General features: G+C 41.2%; 1 protein-coding gene across 6 annotated transcripts in view; it reads right to left on the reverse strand.

Moving 5' to 3' along the window:
• The window catches only part of ELF2 (E74 like ETS transcription factor 2), a 37,269-nt gene that overhangs the window by 8,626 nt on the left and 3,792 nt on the right, over positions 1-24,851 (reverse strand). The window contains exons 2-3 of one of the 6 annotated variants that reach the window (XM_030239054.2): positions 22,570-22,765; positions 21,446-21,611 (exon numbers count right to left, since the gene is read on the reverse strand). The exons of 1 other annotated variant lie outside the window; for it this stretch is intronic. In XM_030239054.2, coding sequence (XP_030094914.1) covers positions 21,446-21,611; positions 22,570-22,641 — 238 coding nt within the window. In that variant the 5' untranslated portion in view covers positions 22,642-22,765. Of the gene's footprint in view, positions 1-6,138; positions 6,299-7,160; positions 7,314-21,445; positions 21,612-22,560; positions 22,766-24,851 lie in introns of those variants that run through there. 4 more of the 6 variants (XM_050973874.1, XM_030239057.2, XM_030239058.2 and 1 more) reach the window with 4 other exon arrangements.

Genomic DNA, 24,851 nt, shown 5'->3' on the forward strand with positions numbered 1-24,851 from the left:
ACAAGACTAGTTTCCAAAATATACATCCTGTTTTGTTTTCTGACATTAAAAATAATTTTGAGTTCATTTTAGCAGGTTGGTTGTTAAAAAAAACCACAAAGCACAACAAAAGTATAAAGGGTGTGCTTTATGCAAAAACTAAGGGAAGAAGGTAAAAATATTACTTTTTCAAGTTCTGAAAGTTTAGGAAAACTAATTAATCAAAAATAATGTAACTTGAAGAGAGCACAGTTAAGTTTGACACAGTGCAGATCACAGAACCCTGAACACAGCAGCAGCACTAAAAAACCCCAATGTACGATGTAAAATACAATTCTGTGCCCAGCCAGCTCCATGTTCCTCGCCCTTGTAAAGGTTTTGAAAAGCGGTGACTGCAGAAACACCTGTTGCCCATTATCCACACTCTGGCCAAGGTAGCTGTCTCTCTTCAGTTGCTCTTTCCATTTATGGCCATCTGCTCTAAGCTGAACCACTCCAGTGAGACAGCCAGCAACCAGGAGATCTATCTTTAGCCTAAGCAGAGTCACCTATCTCTAGTATCACAGAACTAAAGAGGATTTGGGAATAATTCTCTGCAAAAACTTCAAGGCACGTATGATGTCACTGAAAACATCTAAGAAATAACTCGAGGTCTGTTTAGTGAAAAGCAGGGAAACATAATGCCAGAGTTGCTTCTGACTTAAGGAAACACCAGATACACACAGATTCCCTGCAGGCTCACATGAGGAAGCCTTCCAGCAAACTGCAGTTTTTTCAAATGCAGGGATTAAAAGCTTGAAAAATCCACTAGCCAGCAGATTAAACATATCAACCAGAAGCTGAAAGTGAATGAAATGTGGAAGATGCACAAATGCAAAACTACAGGTGACAAAGTTCTTGCTGAATCAGCCCGCTGCCCACCTGCTGACTGGCTGATGGGATTCCCACCACAGCCTATTAGCTATGGCCTGGGATGCTATTTAGAGGGCTTTATCTTTTGGAACAGTAGATGCCTGTTAAGGCTGACATTCCAACACTGCTTCACCCCAGGCAGCAAACAATAAAAGCTTACCTAAGAGCACAGGAAATTCAGAAAAGGGTTTTTATTTTGCACTCTGTTCCTTGGATAACCAGTGGCAATCGGCACAAATTATGTACCACAAGCTCCTTTCCCCAGGTGCAAACCCTGGATGCTCCCCATGCTTGGCCAAGTGTTTCCTTCCCAAGCAGCTGTTTGGGCATATCCAAAGTCCTGACCACCTGCACTGTAACAGAGCAGCCCTCCTGCAGCAGGAAACCCTCTGACTAAACATTTCTCTTTCTAAACAAAAAATTCAGTTGCACAGAATTTGATTACTAAGTTTCCCTCATCTACCTGATAAAAATTTTAACTGATTAACAGAATACAAGAACAATATTCATATAGTTGATAAAAATGTATAAATTCTATAACACTACTGACATTAGAAAGTCCAAATCAGTATTTAATGTTATTATTCTAATACATGCAATAAGATTCAAAGCATGTCAGCAAAGCTTCTCAGACCAGAAAACTGTTTCTGTGCCATTAGGTTCAGTAAACAAAGGACTTTTGTAAAAAAATTCAAACTCAGATGACAAATTGTAAGAGGGTACTGAATTCACTACCTTCTAAATGCTTAAAAGCATGCAAAATTTTCCTACAGAGAACAGTTTAGATGCTGCACCACAACTAAGAGGTACTTAGCAGAGGGCAGGAACCAGGCAAGAAACATAGCAGAAAGCCATCTATGTACTTTTCCAGTACTAGGATATTGTGCTGAAGGACCAGAGTGGAGGAAAAGGAAATACAACCAGCATTAGGGACTAGGACTGCAAAACTGTAGCAGAAAAGCAAAGGAGTCACTCAAACTCTCCCCTAAGCAGCCCTTCCATTTCCAATAAAAACAGCACTATCTACACCACAAAAGCCACTGATGCTTGAAAATACACACTTCACAAATGCTTTTCCCATGGGAGCTACTTGGGACTCCACTAAAACTGTCACCTAAAAAATATCAAGCAAAAAATAGTAACACTTCTGGCTTTGGCTGAACAACACATGCTGTCTGTCTATCACGACAGTTAACAAAGTAATCTAACATTGCCAAAAGGACAGCTATTAAAACACTTACTAAATTCAGTTCTATTACCAAGTTTCAAGTTTTCCCAGCTAACTAATTCTCCTTTACCCAGTACATGGTTTTAGCCTTAGAGGTATTTGTCCACCCAGTGAACATCAGGAGTTTGCATTCCCTCACAGGGAATGTTTACTGCACCAACACAGTGGGAAGAAAAAAAAATGAAATTTGTATCCTAGCACAAATTTATGTAAAACTTCTTTCTGACATGCTAGAAAATGCCTAACAGAAGACAGCATGTCAGAGTGCTCAGATAGAAGACATGGTACCCAAAAACAGCTAAAAAACACATCATAAAAGATGAAGTGAGGGAACTGGCTCTCAGAGAAGGGACAAGAAATAAACAGACAGCTCTTCTTGCAAATGACTAGATCAAGTGTCATCAACTAAATTATACTTGTAGCACAACAGTTCTCACAAAAAAGATGGGGGGAAAAGGAAAACAAAACAAGTAGGATTCCACAATTAAAAAAAGACAACTTCTCAAGACTTTGATGCACAAGTATCACATTTCTAATCAAAGACTGAAGTGTATCACCCATTTCTCTAAAAATGCCCAATTCTGTTTCTATTATACTTATGCTATCAACTATATTCAACACCTCAAAGCTAAAATAGACTGTTTTGTTTCAGTAAACAATATAAGGTGTAGGTCTGTTACTTTAAACAATCATTTCAGAAAGAACTGTCACTTGCCCAAATGAAGCAAAGTAGTTTATGTGGATGGAAGAAAATTTTCCACACTTTGGTAACTGAGTAACAAGAAAACTGCCATTTACTAATCTAGAACACCCCAGAGCTAACACTGCCACTTATCTTCCATTCTTTAAAATCAAATCTCATCTTACTGCTTTTATTAAAGAATCTGAGTCCTTGGCACATGCTTTTAGAACATTTAATTTAAAAATGTTGATCTATTTATAGAAAAAACACCTCAGGAAACAAATTCAGGTTCAAAGTGTAAATAGATAAGTAGGCTAGTTGATGTCTATCTTCACTGCTGGCCTTATGTTTGCTAACTCCACTTTCTACCCAAACAGTGCGTATAGTAGATTTCAAGGTTCTCAACAGCTGTTAAATAATACTAACCTTGGTAATTAAGTCTAAGTAATAAAGAAAGGGCTGTACTTTGGATTTACAGAAAAAAAATAGTGGCAACATATTCATTCGGCAACAATGTCCCCCCCTTCTAAAATAAGACTAAAAAAAAAATAATGAAAGCAATTTATAAGACTGAAAGAATGGGATTGAAATTTTCAAAATGGTATTCTTTTGCACTGCACTACAGTAGCACCTGCAACAGCTTTCCCTTTAATACTATCAGGCAACCAAAGCAACATTTTAATAAAGAATTCACAATTCCAAGCATGGAATTCAGTAGAGTGACTACCTATACATTAACACACCTCATTAAAGTTATTAAAGTTTACCGGCATTCCCGTGCTTGTTTTATTTCAGCATTGAAAAACAGCAATGGAAGTTAGCAACGGTGCTTAAACGACATCTAATGAAAAGCAGTCGAATTGCCTCCATAGGTAATACCCAGAAATCTTTCTGTATGCAAAACTCGACTTGGAAAAGAAAGCATTCTTCAGTTTACTGCTTGTTTCATGGCAGACATTTACTCAGAAACCAAAAAGGAACTTCTTGGGTTTTTCAATATGTCCCTAAGCCTGCCTCTGTTCCAGACTCTCAGCTACACACAATTTAAGGATGATGCCTAACCCACTGCATAAAGGCAGATCAACAACAAAGATGAGAACAACCATTTCAAAACACTTGTTTCACTGTGAGCCATATGTTATCAGCCCAATATTGACAGAAACATTAAGTACAAAGCCAAAATGTATCTCTGTAAAGTCATTTAGGAGTTGCTCTTACAACTGGCAATTAAGATAACACTAAGCAGTAACAATTTTGGTCCATCTTATTTCCCACAGTTATTAAACACTGAAGTTTTGTCAACACTGAAACCAGCAGCCATGGGAAAAAGCAACACATAATTATTATAATCCCTTAGGATAAAGAATTCCTCACTTAAATCCACGTGATATCTACATACAAAACTAAGTAAACAGTATCCTGATAGTATGATGATGGGAATACTAGATTATGCATAGGTATCACTCACTGCAATGTAAATATGGAAAAAAGGGAATGTAGTTGGTTAGGCTGAAGAGATTAGTATGACAAAGGACATCAAAAAGAGCAATAAAAAGGTCATTCATTATTTATGTAAGGGCTGGCTCTCAAGCAATCTAGTTACAGTGACTTAAGAAGGTGTTGACACAACTGACCAACTACTTAAACGTTCTCTATTCACGGACAATCAAAAGTGAAAAATAATTCACTGAGACCTGCAGCAGTGAGACCGGAAGAAATCAAAGTTGTTCTACTGGCAAAGTTAAGCTATTGCTCCATCCTAGACCCAAGTGTCTAAATGATTAGGACCTACTCCCCTACTGCTACGCAGCAGAACAGTTCTTCACTGCTTTGTAGTGTATTTTTCCATGTCTGGGGCGTGGGTCATCCTCCTCCAAAAAACCCTGGGTATTTTTCCACATTAAGTAAAATAAACGATGATGATTATGTGACTTGGCCCTTTCTGAAAGCATATCTTAATATACTGATAAACGACAGAGCATTTATCTTTAGGCCTGTAAAAACCCACTGCCATGCCAATGCAAAGCCAGTATTAAGCTTGGCTCTCTGAAAATACATGTGCAGATACTGCACAATTCATTACCTATAATGCCATACACTGTACTGTTTATGGTTCCAAGGACTACTTTTAGAAGTTGAGCTTCATGCTGTAAAGGCAAAAATAAAATCAGATCTAGTACAACTGCGGTGGAGAACTGAATGCTTGACACTGCATTTGAGGTTTGGGCCAGTTGTAACCTTGCTCGTTCTCCAGGGCTTTACCACGCTTTAAGACAAGTATCCTGTTGTCAGACAGATATAACGAATCGGAAAGAGGCCAAATCATGCAGGACTCAAAACACAACCCGGAACAAGTGCTACAACTCGGGTAAACGACCCATGTCCCGGCAGCGGCTGCAAGATCAGACGGTGCGGAGGAGCGACCAGAGAAAGCGCGGCACCTGCACGAGCCGGCGGCAGGGGACGGAATTCCCGCAGCCTCGCTCCTCCTCATCCCGCCGTCGTAGCGGGGCTGCCCGCCGGGAAGCCTCGGCCCGGGACGTTGCAACCGCCCGCCCTTCCCCCGCCCGTCGGGAGCGCCCGCAGGCAGGTGCGGCCACGTGCGGCGGCGCGCGGCCACTTCCGTGTTTACAGTCGGCTTCCCTCCGGTGCCGCGCGCGCCTGCAGCGCCGCGCCGCGCCGCCACTCCCGCGCCCGCCGCGCGCCCATTGGCGGCCAGCGCCCCCCACCCGCCAGCGACGGCGGCCCCTCCCCCGCGCGGGGCCCCGGGGGAACGCGCCGCTTCCGCTACGCGGCGCGCGTGGGGGAGGGGGCGCCACCGCCCCCCCGCGTCGCACACGTGGGGCCGCGGCCCTGCCGGCGGCGCCTCCTCCCGCCCCGCCGCCAGAGCGGAGTTTAAAAGGGCACGGGGGGCAGGCACCGGAATAGCGGGGGACGCGTGCTGGGGTGCAGTGCCCGGGGAGACCGGGCCGCGGCCCTGCGTGCGGTGCGCGGCGGCACTCGGCCTGCCCGCTCAGACAGCGTGGCGGCAGCGCTCGGAGCGAGAAGAGGGCCAGGAAAGGCGGGAGGACAACAGCCTCGCGCACTTCCTGGTTCTCGCCCCAGCCTCCAAAACCCCGCTAAACTCCTCCGCGCGCCCCGCCGCAACTCCCAGCGGTGCCGCCCGCGCCGGGAGGCAAGTGCCGCGGGCCGGCCGCTACCAAGGTGATCACTTCCTGATTGCCCTCCATTGCCTCCCGCTCGCCGCCGGAGCGCTATGTGCGCCGCGTCTTCCCCCCACCCCGCCCCAGCCAGTCCCCGCTCCCGCCCCGCGTCGGCCCGGCGCGGTGCAGCTCACCGGCCCGAATGAGGAGGTCGAGCTGGTTCGTGGGCCCCTCATGCACGGACGCCGCCATGTTTACGCTGCCGGAGCGGCTTCACATTGACGGGCGGGCGCGCGCAGCGGCCGGCGGCGAGGCGCGCTCCCGCGGGCGGGCGGAGCGCTCACCGCCACGGCGCGCGGCGGCGGGAGCGCTTCCTGCGGGGCGGCGCGCGCGGTCCTTCCGCTGCCCGCCCCAGACAGGAAGTGCCGCGCCGGCTCCCGCCGCAGCGCGGGGCCGCCCGCGGGCGGGGGAACCGCCGGCCCCCGCCGGCCGCCCCACCGTACAAGCAGCGCCTCCCCGCACGGCTTCGGAAGCGCCCGAGGGCAAGGACGCAGCGCAGCCCGGCCGGCCCCGCACGCCTTCCGCTCCATCTCTCCTCAGCCCTCGGCCATCCGCACCTCCGTGCCCCGGTGACGCTTTCTGACCGGGGCAAACCGCCTACCGGTATAAGCCGGACAGTCCTCACCGAGGCGACCGCTGACGCATAAAAAAGATTTCTCCTTGACACGTCCCTGGAGCACCTATGTTAGCAACACCTTGCCGGAAATGCTCCGTCCCTGCAATCCACTTTATCTCCGTTAGAGTAACAGGGCTTATTCCAGTTAGCTAGAGGTCCCATCCATCCGTCATCTCTGAAAAGACTTGTGGGGTGAAAAAAATTTCATTAACCTCTTAATTAAAAAAAGAAACAAAAAAAACCCACCCAAACCACTACCACCACTTCTTAGGGTTGCATCCTCTCTCCCCTGAAGACCACCTCTGTCAGTAAGGCCACAGCATTACCTGCCAGGCCCCCGGACAGAGGCACCAGTCAGGAGAACACACTCCCCACACTTCCTACCCAATCCATGTGCTAATTACTCCCAGGGTAAAACTTGAGAGCTGCATACAAAGCGCAGCTACACCAAGAAAAGCAAAGTATGTCTCACACAGAGCTATGCGTGGAAAGTATACACAGGAATTCCTTCATTAACACCACACACCTGAGTAGACCTACATTGTTAAGTCAAGGATCTAGCAAACACCTGCTGCCTACAGAGCCTTCCTTGAACACATCATCTTCACAGCTCCATTAAAAGAAGGTGAAGGGATCCAGCCGCAATCTGATTATACAATCTCTTCCCCTCTCAAGTTTCAGTAGTCCTAGGACCTAGAGCAGAAGCAACAATTTAGAAACAATTTTCCAAAGCACCAAAATCACAAAATAGTATCCAGCAAAAATCAACTCCAGCTGGTAAATTCAGTGCTTCAAACTCTTGACAAATACTATTCCTCCACTACACCTCTCAAGACATTATAGGAATATATTTTCATGACTGTATTTGTACATAATGTTTATAATATACAAATAAATTATCAGGCATTTTGTAGATAGCAGTCATCTATTCCTGGGTGTAAGGAATTGAATCTGCTCAGTGCCTCATCGGATAAAGAGCAAGACCTGCAAGCAACATCATTCACTCTCACATTCATGAGAAGCCATGATATCTAAGGATAGGTCAGTGCTAAAATTTTGCCAATCAAGATTCTTCCACAGCCAGAAGCACAGAAAAAAAGGCACCTAGCCAGCTGTGAGGGCAGAAAGCTCTCATGCAGATCCAGCTTTGCCAACAGCAGAGTGCTCCTGTCAGCTTTTGCTATTCAGAGAGGTGGAACAGCAGTGCTAACAAGAATTCCTCCCATCAGCATATTTCCACTAGGGGACTCTGCTGTATTCTCCAGCAGAAATTTTCCTAGTGGAGACAAGCCCAAGGACAAGAAAAGGCATTTTAGGTAGGCACACACTTAAATGTGCAATGAAATTTAATAGTCATTCATTAGAACATCCTGAGACTTAAGTGAAAGCCTTACATGGTGTAGTGTAGCAACACCATAGCTTCAGCTTACACACAGAGTGCTGGAATAACCGTGTAGTCCTGTCACTTTGTACACTTTTGTGTACCTCCTGTTGTTAAAAAACCATAATTTACCCACACTTTAAGCAATAAAATACAGTTTAAAAGTCTGTCTGTTTAGATCCAGATCAAAAGCTGTACTGAGATGCTAAATGCCTTTGAAGATCCACACCCATGTCAAAAGGAATTCACAACTACCATACTTTGGAAAAGGTCCCTCATAGTTTTTTCCTTTTTTTGATTGCTGTGTAATTCAGTGAGGATTGTTTACTGATTGCAGCTTTCAGTCAAAAACTGAAGTGGTTGACTTATACTCAATGAAGTTCTGCCTGAGATGTGTGGAGTTCTTGAGTGAGTGTATGCAAGTAATTGGCGCTGTGTAATTTTTGACAAACCCCATAGGTTCAAAATGAAAAAAAACCAGTATTAAACATGAAGTTTTGGTTTAACACCAGTTTCTTAAGTAGCATTTATTTACTACTGCAAGCACAGACTTAGCACAATGTTTGCCAGTGCACATGAAATGGACTTGAACAGCTGCACACAAGTGTTCTGATTCTTCTCTCTCTCTGATCATACACAAGAGAGAATATCACTGGATGCCCAAGGGATTCCAATCACTTGGAAATGTAAACAATCTGAGCCTGTGCACTTTCAAGATTAATATGCAAAAAGCCACAACAAAAAAAAAGTGACCTGTGCATACTTTATCTATATTAGTATTGAAGCATAACACTGTCTTTAAGGAGGAATGCAACTTTCTCCAAAAGTCCTGCAGTTTCATCTGTTTAAATTATATTATTTCTAGTATTTTATGAATGGTGATTGATTTGTCATACTAATAAAATCTTATTATTCAGGGGGAAAAAAAGGCAGTCAACAGGAAAAAAGTAAATGTGCATTTAACTTTTAATATCTTTTAAAGCCTCCTTTCTAGGCTAAAAAAGAGGGCTACAAAATCTACTCAGTGGGTGGCCCACTGAAGCAAGAAATACTGTAATGGAACAGGCTCACAGGAAATTGCAGAAATTTTATTTCTCTGGCATGAAAATAGTAAAAAAAAAAAAGTAGAGGAACAGATTCTGGACCAGCATCACTCTTTGTCATGTCTCAGACAGAAACATGTTTATTTACCCTAGTTTATTGTTGACTGGTTTTTGTTTGTTTTTACTGTTACTATATACAGAATAAACTTTATTGAAATTTTTTAACACACAAGTTCACCTGTCAAGATAGCCATGTAGACCTACATGCTACATTTACTAATTGCCAGGAAATAAAACAGTCAAAATGTTAAATAAGCTGGAAAGTTACCATTCAAAATTATGCTTCTAGTTACTACATTCCTGTTTGTCAGAAGATTTAAGTAACTTCAAGACAAATGAATTGTATCTTTATTCTTGTATAAACACAGGAGTAAAATATCTATCAGCTCGTGCTTTCTAGTTAAGGGATATGGAAAACTTTGTGCACAATAAAGGAAATGTATCACTTCTTCTCTGCAATATACATTACTTAAAACTCATTCCGATTCTTTTGAAAAACCAAAAGACAATTAAAAAAAACCAGCTGGATTTGACTAATTGCATATAAAACAGCAAATGTAAATTCAAAAGATGAAAAACTAGTGGGTTTCATCAGATTTGCAGACTGGGATTGGAATAGAATCATCAATTATCTTAAGCATCTCCTTGAACAGTTCTCAAAACTAACAAAGCATTCAGGGCTTATAGAGGAATTGTCATTCTCCACTCCCACAGTCTCCTATGCAAAGCTGTGTTTCCTACAATTCCCACAAATATGATGAAAACATTCTCTGATAACAGACTAGTTTCTCTTGGAAAGCTACTCCACAAGCATTGTAGCTTGAAATGCTAAAAGTACAGCCTTCCAGTTGCACCTTTTCCTTCCACTGACAGCAAATAATTAACCAGAAAGAAAAAGCTGTGCATTTAATTACTTTTAGCCTCAGAGGATTCCAGTTGTATTCTAGTAAGACAAAGCTACCCTGGGAAAAGGCAATTATCATAAAGCACTTACTTATTCTTACAGAGGTGAGTTGTTTGAGTTAACTTAAGTAAGTGGAAGGTAGATGGCAATCTGTGTGCTGGTTTGGCATTTGTGGTGAAGAGGGAAAAAACCACGCAAGTGGTTCTCTGTGAGGAGCTGCTAGCAGCTCCCTCCGTGCCTGGCAAAACCAATCGCTGGCTGGCTCTGAGAATTAGCACACTACGAAGCCAATTAGAAAAAAGCTGATAACGCCTCTATGATAACATATTTAAGAACGAAAAACCACGGGAATGTCTTGCTCCCTGCTCTCAGAAGGGTTGGGGGGCCGCCTGAGCCCCTTCCCAGAGGGGCCGCTGGACCCTGTCCCGGTGCAGCCGGGGGCCATCCTGGCACCGCGAGCAGCTGTGCGACAAGGGTGGCGCCGCACGGCTGCAGTTGTCTCGGCATGGCTCGCAGTGGACTTTATTTACTTAGCCGCTTTTAACCAGCCATGCTGCGGACAGAAGGAGGAAGCAGCGGCAGCAGTTTTTCTTTTTTCAGCGTCCCGCATGAAGAACAGGCACGGAGCGGAGCCAGCAGCCAGTGCGGCTTGTGCGGGGCTGGCGGAGACCACCTGGCCAATATAGAGAGAAGCACGGCGAGCGATTCCCCAGTGCGGCGCCTGGACAGGATCAACCTTTCAGCGCTGCAAAGCTCTATAAAAACTATTTCAACCGATAGGACTTGAGAAAGAACGAACCTACGAACACCAGTTCTCTCCCGAGTCAGAGAAAAGGAAAAGGTAAAGAGACGTGAGGAGAACAACATGGTGACACGAAGGTCGGGGCAAAAGAGGGAGGGGGAGGAGGAGGTGCTCCGGAGGTCGGAGCTGAAATTCTGCTGCAAGCTGTGGTGAGGACTACAACAGAACAAACTGTTTCCCTGTAAATGATGTAGTGCGTGCAGGGATACAGCATTCACCCACAGCCCGTGAGAAAAAGGCACTCGTGCTGGAGCATGTGGATGCTGAAAAGCTGTGATGGGGTGAGAGGCTTGAACAGAGACAAAGAAAACCCTTGCTTTCAGAAACAGAGGAAAAGGACCCTTGCTTTTGTTGCTAGAACAACTTATCCTTAAAAACTGCACCCCATAAGCTAAATGGCCCACAGAAAGCAGTTGTGGGAAGACTGCTTTGCCCGTGGGAGGGACTTCACATTGCAAGCATGTTCCAGTCAGACTGCTGCGAAAATTAAAACCAGCTTGAAAAAGTTCACAGAGAACTGTTTCCTGTAGGAAAGACCGCACAGCATAGCAAGAAACTCCTCTCCCTAAGTGAACTGAAGAATTTTAGAAGTGACAATAGACAATTTTGGAACTGACTAATAATCCTATGTTTTGTCTCCCTGCGCTGTCAGTGGGAAGGAAAGAATGGATGGGGGTGGGGGGGGGGTGGGGGGTGTGAAGGTGTTTTAACCATTTGTTTTTCTTTTTCATTATCCTCTTTTAATTATGTTAATAATTTTTCTTTATACCTTTCAAAAATTTAAGGCTGTTTTGTCCTTCAAGTGTTTTGTCCTAATCCTTATCTCACCCCATGACTTTTCTTTCCCTCTCCTCTGCTTAGAGGGAAATGAATAAATGATTTTCGTGGGTGTACTGGCATTTGGCCAGCGTCAACCTATTGCAGTCTGAGGGCAGTATTTGCGGTCTACACAAGATATTGCAAATGATAACAGAGATAATCCTGAAATACCAACCACTTCAAAAAGCTGCAAGCAATTTCAGAAGTCCAGGCATACCCTGTCCCAAGTGCCCAAATCATCTACTAATTTTAAAGTTACAGAAAGGTCAGTTTTGCCCAGGATCCTAAAGAAATTCCTACCTAGTACTTATAGAAGTAGCTGCTGTCTTCAACAGCAGGCCATCACTGTTGATAGCTATAACTGCATTGCAAAGGTAACAATAGAAAGAAGCATTTTTAACAGTTAAATGCCAGAAAGCATACAAGAAGATGCAGCCATCTGTTTTATCAGCATATCAACATAATCATTACCATCCACTGTGGATTTGACAGTAGAAAATGTCCAAATAACAAAATAACCACAAAGTGTCCCTGGAAGGTACAGGGAAATATTGAGGAAAGTGGTCCATGACTATGCCAAGCTCATTTTCTTGACTACGCCATCCGAAGTCTAACAATGCCAAAGCCAAGTGTCTGTCACAATTTGCACCTTTAAGTGAACTCAGGGTCCTGACGTCACTACTCATACAGCAATTAATGATTCCAAACAGAAAAAACAAATGTATCCTCAGGATTTGGCACTACTTCTGATAAACTGAAAAAGAGTTAATCAAAATAGCAAGTGTCTACATTCCAGCATTATTACTTGTGCATGCAGAGTAAGAAAATTCAGCTGTCTTAAAAAAAAAAAAACACCAAACTCCCAACGCACAAACAATCAATATTTACACTTCCCTGCTTTATAAAGAAATTCTTTCTTTCCAGGGCAGTCTCTAAGACAATGATAGGTCAGGTATTTGCATAGCGCTCTATATGATTTTACACAATTAACAGTATTTGAGACTAGTAATAGGCTGGCATATAAACTATGCCACACTTGAGCAATTTCTCTGTCCCAGATGCATAATTTTGAAGTCCTTAAGGCTTTTCTGATAACAACAAACATCTCTTCTGTAAGTCCACTCAATGTTTTTAAGGACTAAATGTCCTTGACAAACACAGCGTTATTCTCATCCTACAGTTTGCTGTCAACTTCAATCTCCCTTTAAATACGCAGATCACCTTTAAAAATTATTATTGTCAATAGTTTTACACTACCTTTTTGATCAATAAACACATTCTTGTGCACTCATACTAGAATGGGTTTGGATGCCCCATTGCATTCTAATTTCAAGGTAAAAACCCCTAAATCTTTCAGCTTACATTAGTAAAATGCTGTGGCTGGGTCTTCACAGTAACAGCCTACAAATTTGCACTCCCAGCTGCAACTGGAGTAGGGAGTTTGGAGGAGAATCCATCTGTGTATCTGAATTCCAACCCATAATATCCCACATCAGCAAATCATTGAATTAGACTCCCACCAGCCTCAGAAAATAAAAATGATGCCTGAAATCTGTAGTTAAATTAGACTTTATTATAAAATAGTCTTGCAGCATGCTTTCAATATGAATGGAGCACTGAATGCTACAAGGCAGAAACCTGAAATCTAGAAAGAACTGGACGCCACAACCTGGCTGTTACCATTATGTTAAAAGACTATTGTCCAGGGAGCAGTTGTAGAGCGCTTTTCCTTAATTTCTCAGAATAGAGAACACCAATAAATATGACATAATATCTAAGTTGCAGTTGCATTTTGTTTCTGAATTAAGAATGTTACTGAAAACAAAGATGTAAATACCCTTGTCATAACTGCTCCAAGAACTATGCAATAGCACATGCAATAGGAGGGGAATAATTTTGCCTCACTGTCATCAACATTTAACTACTAAAAGTGCAATGAGTTTCTTGACAAAATAAGGACTCACATGGATGCAGTAGCAGTATGGTGTGTAAAGTAAAATTCATTGGCATCCAAAGGACAAACTCTTACTTCATTATTGTGTTGAAGGCATCTAATTCTTGCAGTAAAGCAAGAAAAGTTTCATCTTGTTTATCTAGCAAATAGGCTTCATCTTAGCTCTTTGAGGAATGTTGCAGCTGCAGCTGCTCTGAAGCTGCACAGGTATGGCCATAACGGAACCCAATTCAGCTAGCCTAGTTCCTTCTAGAATACAAGTAAACAAGTCCCCAGGTGAAGCAGTGATAGGCTGGATTTTAACTCAAACAAGAAACCCCAACCAAACCCCCTCAACCTTGAATGCAGACATATCATTGGCCACTGAGTTGGGTGGTGCTGACACCCCGACTGATGGGTTGATCAAGAGCAGGAACTCTGAACCCCCTATAAAAGGGGGCATCCATGGATAAATGGTAGCTGTTGTCACATGACCTCAGTACATTCAGTCGTGTGCCTGTCTCCAAACTGCAACCCTAAGGTAGTAAGTGGTGAAACCCGACCTGATTGACACAGCCATCCACGTGTACAGGGAGGGAGACAGAGGGTGAGCATGGAGAACGACCTACAGCAAAAAAGCTCCCAAAACACAGTGTGGAGAGCTGACCAAGGCGTGAAGAGCTGACCAAAGCCCAGACCCCCTTTGTAAATACCCTTCTATATAGAAAAACAGTGCCAAGAAATATGGGAGGATGTGTTTCGCTAGAAGAAAACCCAGTTGCACAGGTATGGACCCTCTTTTCACTTAAATGGGGTAAAACTGGATCAACAGGCTCTGGAGGCCACTATGTATGTCATAAAGCCCTGGAGGCTTGTGGAATCAGCTTTAGAAGCCACTGTGGATGTTATAAAGCCCTGGAGGCTTGTTTCAACTTGCTGGGGTGGTTGGAAGACCATCAGTGCCAGTGCCATCAGAGCTGCAAGTGCCAAAACCCAGAAGCATCAGCAAAAAGTTGCTGAAACCCGGATCCGCAGAGCACCGTACCATAAAAGAGCCAGGGCTGGAGAAGCCTGAGAAACACTGAGGCAGTCAGTGCCCAAGAGGCTGGGAGACCTGGCTGCCAATGGACAACCACACGTTTGCCAGAGCTGGGGGAGGAGAACCAGAGAATGGCCCCTGGTCCCCCGATCCAATTAACCCTAGAGGGGACTCTGACAGTATCATAAAAGAGCTCATGCCACCCTGCACTATGCAGCCTCAGCTGGAGCTGTGTAGTTATGAGTGGCTGGAGATAGGGAAGCCCTTCCAGTCTGGGTCTTAGCTCTGGCCAAGCTATGGCCTTGACTGGCAGGAAAAGTATGCCATCAGACCCAGGTGTTTCTGTGCTAAAAGTGAAAGCAAGTCACTTTGACTGGTTAATTTGGCTTAGCAGAAGCTGGACCACTTTCCTTTGAAGTAGACATGGGAGCCTTACCTGGAAAAGGCTCCCCAAGTCCTCACTGAGAAAAGAAGCTTCCTTGGTAGACCCTAGGTGATAGCAAAGCCTATAGGCAGTTGTAAGTTTCATTAACCTTGTTAATTTCATTCAAAAGTGCATGTTTTGTTAGGATTATGTTCCTGTTAAGTTGTTAAAACAAAGAAGGGGGGAGTGGGTGTGTATCCCTCTCAAAAGTCTTAGGTACTGTAATGTTCTTATGTTTTTCAATCAAGTCCCAACTAACCTAGGAAGCCAACAGCTTGTCAGAGGCAGAAGACTGTCAATTATAAGACAATCTGCCCATCACCCTACTTGAACCCCAAGACCCAAATATTTAGGAGACATCAGTGGGAGAAGGATATGTGTTTTTAATGGTTTTGAGTTGAATTGCTTCTTGTTTGTTGTGTTAAGTTGTGATTTTTAACTTCTAAATAATGAACCTGCAGCATGCTAGCCTGAAAGATTGTACTACAGGTGATCCCGCCCGACAGCTCCTGGATGTGAATGTTACAACTCCAATGATACATGGGATACATCACTGGCTGGAGGATACTAGACTCATTGAGTTGGATAGTAAGTCTAATTCGAACTAGGTTCACTCTGTCTTTGTCATCCTGTCTGCAAAAGACACCTGCAGAAGATAACAATGAACACTTGGCATTTATTAAAAATAGAAAGGGGGAGTTGTCACAGCTGCAGCTGCTCTGAAGCTGCACAGGTATGGCCATAACGGAACCCAATTCAGCTAGCCTAGTTCCTTCTAGAATACAAGTAAACAAGTCCCCAGGTGAAGCAGTGATAGGCTGGATTTTAACTCAAACAAGAAACCCCAACCAAACCCCCTCAACCCTGAATGCAGACATATCATTGGCCACTGAGCTGGGTGGTGCTGACACCCCGACTGATGGGTTGATCAAGTGCAGGAATTCTGAAACCCCTGTAAAAGGGGGCATCCATGGATAAATGGTAGCTGTTGTCACATGACCTCAGTACATTCAGTCGTGTGCCTGTCTCCAAACTGCAACCTAACATAATAGAGGAAGACAGCACCAACTTAAAATGAGAGTTTAATCAAGTGGTTGGAATGTCCATACTCTTTGGTTTTTTGTAGTCAGCATGCTCCTCTAAAGCAAATGGTCTGTCTGCATGTGTAAAGTTCTCACTGAGCTGTCAGTGCAAGGAAATTACATGCAGTCAATAAGGTATGTCAGCACTAGCAAGAAGTACTAGATGCCTGTGTTAACTCATTTTCTAAGAAGCAGTTTAATCAAATAACGTCTGGCCAGAATGAATTCTAACACTGTTTTATCTATCCCTTACACACACATACTGTAATCACAAAAATTAGATTCTAACCAGATTTAATACCAAGTTCTTAGTAGATTATATTTAACTAAGGAAAATTTATCTGAAAAAACACAGAGTTCACAGGCTCAAATTTCTATAAGAGACATTAGAAGAAAGCAATTTTAATCATAATAAGGGAGGACACATAAAGACAGAAAGAAGAACAGGCAGTAACTAAAGACTGGACATAGAGATGCAAAGCTGATTCCTTTGGAGATAACTGTGTACCTAGTAATCTGAAATTTCCTCTGAGGAAGATGATTTCCCTAAACTATGTATTTTATTTATCCATTTGTTTTAATTGGGGGAGAGTTAAGCCTAAACTCCCTGTTGATTCAACATCCTCCCTCCTTAAGAATGGCTATCAATTTACATGATAGTTTCAACTGAACTTCCTGGTCTTTGTACCCCAATATTCTTCCATCCTGGAAAGGGTCATTTTCAGATCCACATTTTTTTTCATGCAGATCTTCCACCCCCCTGTGGCAATAAGAGTTTTAGAATCCAAACAGACTTTCAGTTTTTACCACAGGGAGGATTTCTGACAGGACATAAAATTTAAAAACCTGGTGACAATTCACAAATTGAATGATACTTCAGCTTCTTGAAAATAGTAGTTTTGTTTCTTCTTTAATCTTAAAGCTGTGATGAAAAAATAAATCCCAAACTTGTACTTGGTGCTTTGATGATTAATAAAAAAATAAGGGGAAAAATACTATTCATACAAGATGTTAGAGTCACTAAAACAATTAAATCAGGGTCTACACTGGCAGTACTTAAATACATATACTAGTTAACTAAAAGAGTAGGCATTGTCCATGCCCAAGATCTGCAGACCATGACTCGGTTACCTTCCGTACTGCTCCTATGGTAAATTCCAAAATTAGATTACTCCCTTATTATCCACGTCACAGGTTCTGTGTGGTGACAAAATAAACAGAAGTGTAGCAATTGTGAACTTCAGACACACTGCTTCTTTAAAGAAAGCAGCTTCCAGTATTATGCAAACTACAAATGTTTTGTTGAATAAATCCGAAAACTGAAGGGCTAATTACTTTTAGGAAAAAACCAAAAATGCAGGAAATGAAAGCCAACAGAATTTGAGTATTATTAAAAACTTGTTAAGAAGGATGTGTCTTTTATGATATAAACATGCTCACTGTTCCAATAAACAAAATTTTAAGGCTGTAACTCAGTTCTCAATGATCTAAAGATACCACTCCCAAGAACATCAAACAAAAACAGAAAGAAATTTAAATACTATGTCAATCTAACGATTTTATTTCCCCTTCCAATCATTACAAAAAGCACTCACTACTTCCACAAAGAATGTCATAAGGTCAACTGAAATGACCCAGATTTCTATCTTTTGTTTTTACTAGAGAACTCCTTTTTTCTATTCCAAGCAAATAGGCATATTTTTCTAGGATAAAAACAATGAACCACTAAGTCTTTCTTGTTTGCTAAAAGACATTTGGGTTTTACTTCTGTAGTTAATAAATTAATTTTACAGTTAAAGGATTAATTATAAATAATGATCCTTGATTCATGAATCAAGACAGATTAGTTGGAAGGAGTGTGATGGGGGGCAAAAATTCCCATACTCCACTAGAATTAACTAAAAATTCATGAGTACGTTTAATGATCATATAGTATATTTTATTTAAATTGTGTTTTCATAAATTTGAGAAGTTTTTTAATTAAAAACAAATTGCAGACCCTGATTCTGCCCTTGGCTCAGCACTGACTGTCATTATAGTTTACACAGTCTCAAATCCATTAATAGAACAGCAAACCACAAGTAGAACCATTCAGTGCAGAGCATAGATCATCTCTTTAGTGTTCTTAGTAAATTTTCTCACAGCAGCTTCCCTACAACATTTTTCACACACGGTACTAATCCCTGTCTCTGGAGGCTAGAATAATGCTATATTTAATAAATTATGAAGCTTTAGATAAATTGCAAGGTAGCCCAAGGCTATTTAAATGTGTGTTATAATGCTATGAACCACGTAAACCAGTAGTCATTGGAATTGCCAATGAACTGTCACAAGAAAAGGAAAAAATCAGGTCCAAGGCCAACAGGAAAGATACTGACAAAGGCGGGGGGGCGGGGGGGGGGTGAATTATGTGAAAAGGGATCCTTTTCAAGTACTGCCAAGAATTCTTTAAGATGGGTTTTAGTATTTACCATGCTGTCTGAAGAATCTAGAACCACAAAAGGTATTAAGTCTACTCATTCTTGGTGCAACAATGACACATTTATCAAATAACATGAATATTTTTGTAACAATTAATTCTGTCATTGATGAAGTAGAATGTATTGAGACTACTTTAGCAATAATAGATTTTTCGTCTAAGATGTTCAGAAATCAAACTGTTGCACCTCTCTAAATTGGGATCATTAGCATAATAAAGGCACATACTTAAAAAAAATAGCACCTTAAAATGCTCTTTAAACACTGTACCTTGTTTATTGCCTTAGCCTGCTTTCTCATTAACAATTATCACATGGCACCTGTTACTACCTCTCTCCTACAGTAAATTGCTACCTACCCACAGCCAAGTATCTCTACTACAAAATTAAAATTTAAAACCAGCACACTCAGATCCACTGTCCTGCAATTCACTGCTAATAATGGTGCATTACTAAAATGAATGTTTCTCAGGGCTTTCATATTTTCTCTCTGCCCATCTTACCTCCTTATGAGTAATAATTGAGAAATACTCCTGGCTGTGTTAAAACATGTCGCTCACAACGCATGCCCCACAAGAGTGCCTCCCTCAGAACAGCCTAAACCAAGCACTCCTTTTACCAACACTGGACATTAGTTCTGTGCAAGGACCACTACTCATTGTCATGTGTAATTACACCATGAGAACCACACTGAATTAATAAGTGTATACACTACACAAATAACACTTAAAAGATGGACTGTAGGAATGGGTGTGCATTCACAGTTTTAAAAATCTTCATTAATTTTAATTTCTCGTCCACTGTTCATTGGCTTTTCACTGCCCATTCATTCTTAGATCAAAACTATTAAAACAAATAAATAGTTGAACTGACCTAAATATATCATTATCTTATCATTTTAAAATTTTAAGAACATATTAATGTCAAACTGCGATAACAAAAGCAACACAGAAAACATAACAAACCACATGCAGTCAAGACACATCTCTGACCATCTCCAGCTATAGACACCAAATTATCAGATCCACTGCCCAATAAATTTTAAGACTATATTTGAAAATATCAAGCCTTGGAAGCACCTATGTCCCTTTCTTTGAACAGCAGCTTACATAAAACTATTCCTATAGAAGAGCTACAAGTTTTTAACTGTATTTTCCCCTCATTTATTAGGGCTGTAAAATTATGCTTAAAAACATAAAGAGTTCATTTGCAGCAGGTCTTTATCCTTAAAGAGTTGGTCTGTTAGCTATTAATTTAGCCATTTATCTACAAAAATCTTACTAGAAACAGCATATTTAATGTTTAAAAAACAACTTCTGAGTACAAAAACCTTCGAAGTATAAGCTCTTAAAGGTTTTCCAATATAAACTTAAGTTGTAAAACTCAGTTGGGGAAGAACATTTTCACTTCTCACCTTTTCCTCAAAAGTTTTATTACCATAGTCAGAAATTAAATTTAAGAAATACATCATTTTGTAACTTCTCTTTACATTTATTTGTTGAACTTCTAATTAGCATATTTCTTTCAAAACACATTTCAGTAAAGTGGAATTGTAAGTATTTTCCCAAAACTTGCATCACTAGCTCATGCTCACCTTCTGAAGTTGATGCCTGCAATTTTTCCTGCAGTGCTACAGGACAACATCCAACTTGAGAAGGATGTATGAGCAATTGCATCCACTGTTTACTGAAAAATCTGCACAGAAACTTACCTAATCTGATGGGAATGCATATAGCTTTAATGGGATACCATGTTAAGCAACCGGGACGGTTTTTTTGCTTTCCTGACATCATGAATTTAAACTCCAGCTCTAAATAAGGAGCTGCAGGATAGGAGCATATGCTACCAATGTCAAGTCATAGTTACGTATGGAGTGCCTAAGAGGACCTGTCCTTTGGTTGCAGTTCTATGTGCTCCCTACTCCAACACTCTGCTAATCCAGCAGAAATTCAACTCAACAAAAATACAAAACAGCTGAGGGTCTCCTTGCTATTTTTCTTCTTGCAAAATTAGCACAGAGAAGTATGAGAAGCAACACAAGAGAGCAAGAGGGAAGGACAGCAGGAATCACAGCCCAGCAGTCAGAGGTTATTAGGCTGCTATAGCAGCACAGTTTTTGTTTCTGCAGACACTTTAAACACACTTTGGTGCCCCTCAGAAAATGCAAACCTCCTGATCATGTTCTTTGGAGAGAGGGCATACAGAAAGATTTGTGCTTATCACTAAACACTTCACGTTTCACAGCAAAGCTCCCCTCCTTTCTTCATTCCTAACTTGTTATTTTAGAGATAGATGTGTTAATTTCAATCTATTAGGCTTTTCACCCATAAAGGGACTGCCCAACTCCATTCCCCCTAGCCACCCACTCCTGCAACCAAACCAGCAATAACAAACTCTTGCACCAAAAAGGCAGGATAGGAAGGGACGGACAGGAAGGGACAAGAGTTGGAAGATGGGGTAAATAGAGCCACGCAGTCCCTATTTCCAGCTGCCCTGCACTTGTGTGGCTCACACACAGTGTAAAACTGAACTCTAACCAGCTTCCTGGCTCAGCTGATTTTTAAAAACTCCATGTTTAGCTGTCTAGTAAACTCCCTGCCTAAATACATAGCAAAGACATAACTGAAGATCTGCCTGCTCCTGAGGAAGGAGACACAGTGTTACAATGCAGCATCCTGAATGCAATGTGACATTTTCTCCTGCCTAGGTAATCCTGTCACCAATGAAGTCTAAGCAAAACTAAGCTTAGAGGAAAGAGATGTGACCCCAAGTCAAGACCTCTATGCTGTGGATAGCCACATTCCTTGGTGATTTCTAAAAGTACAAAAACCTCATGGAAGAAAAGAATTAAGTAGGTCTACCTGTTTCCACAGTTTCAGTCTCAATTTCTTGTTCCTCTGCTACATCTTGCATCAGGTAAGTCTCATCATCATAAACCAGGACCTGAGCAGCGTAACCCTGTTCTAGTCTGGCACTAGGAACTGGCTCCACAACCACTGCTGGGAATTCAGAGACAGTCTCATTTTCCTATAGAAAGGAAAAAAAAGGAAAGAAAAGAAAAAAAATGCTCTAAATACTGCACTATTGAACTCTATGTCAATGTTTTCCTCTTATGTTCTTAAATTCTTTATGAAATAATGATAATAATTCCAAATATTTGCAAAGGAAATTTTCTTCCAAAGCAAGAGACTAAAAGAATTACAGATAGTTATCAGCCATTAGAGGGGGCTTCCTCAATCTCAAACTTTTCCTGAGTTTAAGGAAAATTTAAAGCACCAGACAGCTAAAGATATTGGAAAAGAGCACACTTCCTAATGAAGACACTCAGCTGTGGGATGTGTTTCTCCTCCCTCTGCTTGATGAAAGGTAACAAAGGCTTTGCCTATGCACTGCAAGGTACCTACATCTGACCTGTGTCTTTCAAACACATGTTTTGGGTTAAATGCCTAAGTTATTACAGAAGAACTGACTACTTCAAAGCCTATATGCTCATCTCTACTTATTTCAGGATCAAAACGTCTGTAAAAGCATATATAACCAGTTAGTGTTGCAGAAGTAGAACTGTGCCAGACCATCTTTATTAAAAGCTACAGAAGAGTAGAATATATTTATTATTTGTTGATAACAATGCAAAATACAATAAAATATGCTGTGCTGGCTAACTTTAAAATAGGTCTGTGTATTGTTCTGCTCAACTTGTTCTATACCTCACATCTGAGATGTTTAAAGAAAGCTTAGTATAGACTATAATTTTGTAAACCCAGTCTACAGTTGTACTGCAGACTTCAAAACTTCCTGCTTCCACTTCTGTGACAACAAATTCTATTAAAAGGTATTTGAAAAATGGCTGCAGTCTTTCTCCTTACACAACACCTCAGATCCATTTCATCTGTTTTCACAGCAAGTTTAGAGTGAAATTTTCTTTCAAATTGAGATAAAAGGTTTCTAAGTTTGATAGTAAATAAGTGCTATTTACTTTTCTAACCTCTTGATTTTTTATTTCATTGCTGTCAAACTCCAGGGCAGGGCCTCCATTGTCAATCACTACTGATGTCATGGTGCATCCCCCGAAGATTCTTTGAGAACTGTTATCTCTCTTGAAGATACTAATGCTGATAACCTCAGGATATCAAAGGCTTGAATTCACAGTCCACTGCTCTTAAACAGCTAGGCAGAGGTTGCTGAAACACAAAACAATTTTAAGTTATTTGCATAATTTATACTCAAAGGTCTTCCAATGTCTATGAAATCTCTGGCATGCTGCATCTCTACATCAAAATAGGGCATCAGCAAACACTGAGATCGGCGCTTTATAACAAAAGACAGAATTTGGCCCAACATTTTAATAAAATCCATCCATTAGAAGGCTACAAGAATCACTGAGATCTGCAAGAAAACAGGACCATCTAATATGCATTGAAGAAAGAAATCATCATCAATACTGCAGTGGGCGAGCTCAATGGGTCTGCTTTTCAATAGCAGGAAGCTGGTTTAAACTAAACTAATCTTGCACATTTAGGGAAATGCTTGTTTGGATTCATGCAGGGTAACTGGGCTTCCTACAGGCAAGGTTACACTAACAAAAATTACAAAAGCTGATCTCCCCAGCCAGATGCAAACTAAGCAAGGAATAAACACAAGATACATTTCAAATGAAAGAAAAAAATATACGCAATTTAGAAAAAAAAAATAAGGCTTTTTTTGCTCACATAGGCAGTCCACTTTACATGACAAAGCATGACTCATACCTAACTATATTTAATTTGTAACAGCACAACCCCCCCCCCCCAAAGTTACTACTTTATTTTCCATTGTTTCACTTGTAAAGCTAGCATCACTTTTTGATGAAGAAGAAATCTAAGAGACCCTCTGCTTCCCAAACAAGACTCAGGCTGAAAAGCCTTTGACAGGCATCTCTTGGAGCCATATACACCTGTCACCCTCCAGATTTTTTAGAACAAAAAGCCTACTCCTTACATATCCAAAAGCCTTTAAATTCAAAAATATGTTAAGTAGATAAACAATTGCTTATGAATACACTAAAATAATCAATCAGAAGAAAAAAAATCCATTTTTTTGCAAAATCTTTTCTTCTACAGCTTTCCATTTATATAAACAATAGAAATATTGCCAATGAGCCATAACCCAAAATAGAAGTCCAAAGAAATTAAACTACATTTTAATTTGGAAACACAGACATTCTAACCTGTTTCAAACATCAGCATTATTCCTGCAACTCAGACTCACAGCTCAGTGAACATACAGTGCTTCATATGGTACCTCTGCTTAAGCACACCACAAAGCTAATTTCATTCTCATGCAGAATATTAATGCATACAAACAATCAATAACAATAAATATCAATGCAAATAAATCAAATACTAGAGCACATCTACTGTATATTTTAGGTACTTTAATCCCACACAGTTGGCCAAGTAACTGCCAAATTGCATCAACTGAAAACACCCAATACTGTTTGCAAGACCAGGTTCTCTCAAAAACATGCTCTTTCTGTCTCCTAGGTTACAAAAGGTTTCAATTACTTTTATGCTGATCTATCTCTACATGATTTCCTATACAAATGAAGTTCAGGCAATGCAGAAATGTAAATGATAATCCTCATTTTCCAGCTGGGGCAGAAATCATAGTAAGGACCTTACAGGGGAAAGAAAGTACACAGAAGAATGTGTGAGATGCTAAATCTCAGCATTCATTAACAAAACTGTATCTTCAGGTTGAATACGTGGAATAGTCCATCAAGTATATATACTTGATGGACTATACAATACTATACAATACTCCAAGTCTTTATATAATAGGATTTGAACTTCATACTGACGCTCAGTCAGCAATGTTTTTAAAACTCTGCCAAGGTAGAGAAAACAACAAGCCCACTCATCAGCAAGTGAGAAGGTAAAAGAGTTTCAGTTCAGTCTGGTTTGGAAGTTCTAAGTTAAAGCAGACACTCAAACACACCCACACACCTACATATATGTGAGATTCCCACAGACACAGCCCTTTTTCAGTGAAACAGCATTTCCCTTCTTCCCTTTCCCTAAGGAGAATCTCTCAATGGAAGACTTTTTCCTTCTCCCTCAAATTTCAGTAGGATACTGAGTCTATTCCCCATCCTCTCTCTAGCAAGTCCCAACTCTTTAGATTCCTGTAAAAGGAAAATGCTGTCTGGTCACTTCCAGGAATCAGCTCAGAAATTCACATTTCCCAAGACTAAGTCAGCCAAAAAGGTCAAAAGACAATTAGACTCAG

The sequence above is a fragment of the Serinus canaria genome, chromosome 4 (assembly GCF_022539315.1).
Source record: "Serinus canaria isolate serCan28SL12 chromosome 4, serCan2020, whole genome shotgun sequence".
In the NCBI taxonomy this organism is placed as follows: domain Eukaryota; kingdom Metazoa; phylum Chordata; class Aves; order Passeriformes; family Fringillidae; genus Serinus; species Serinus canaria.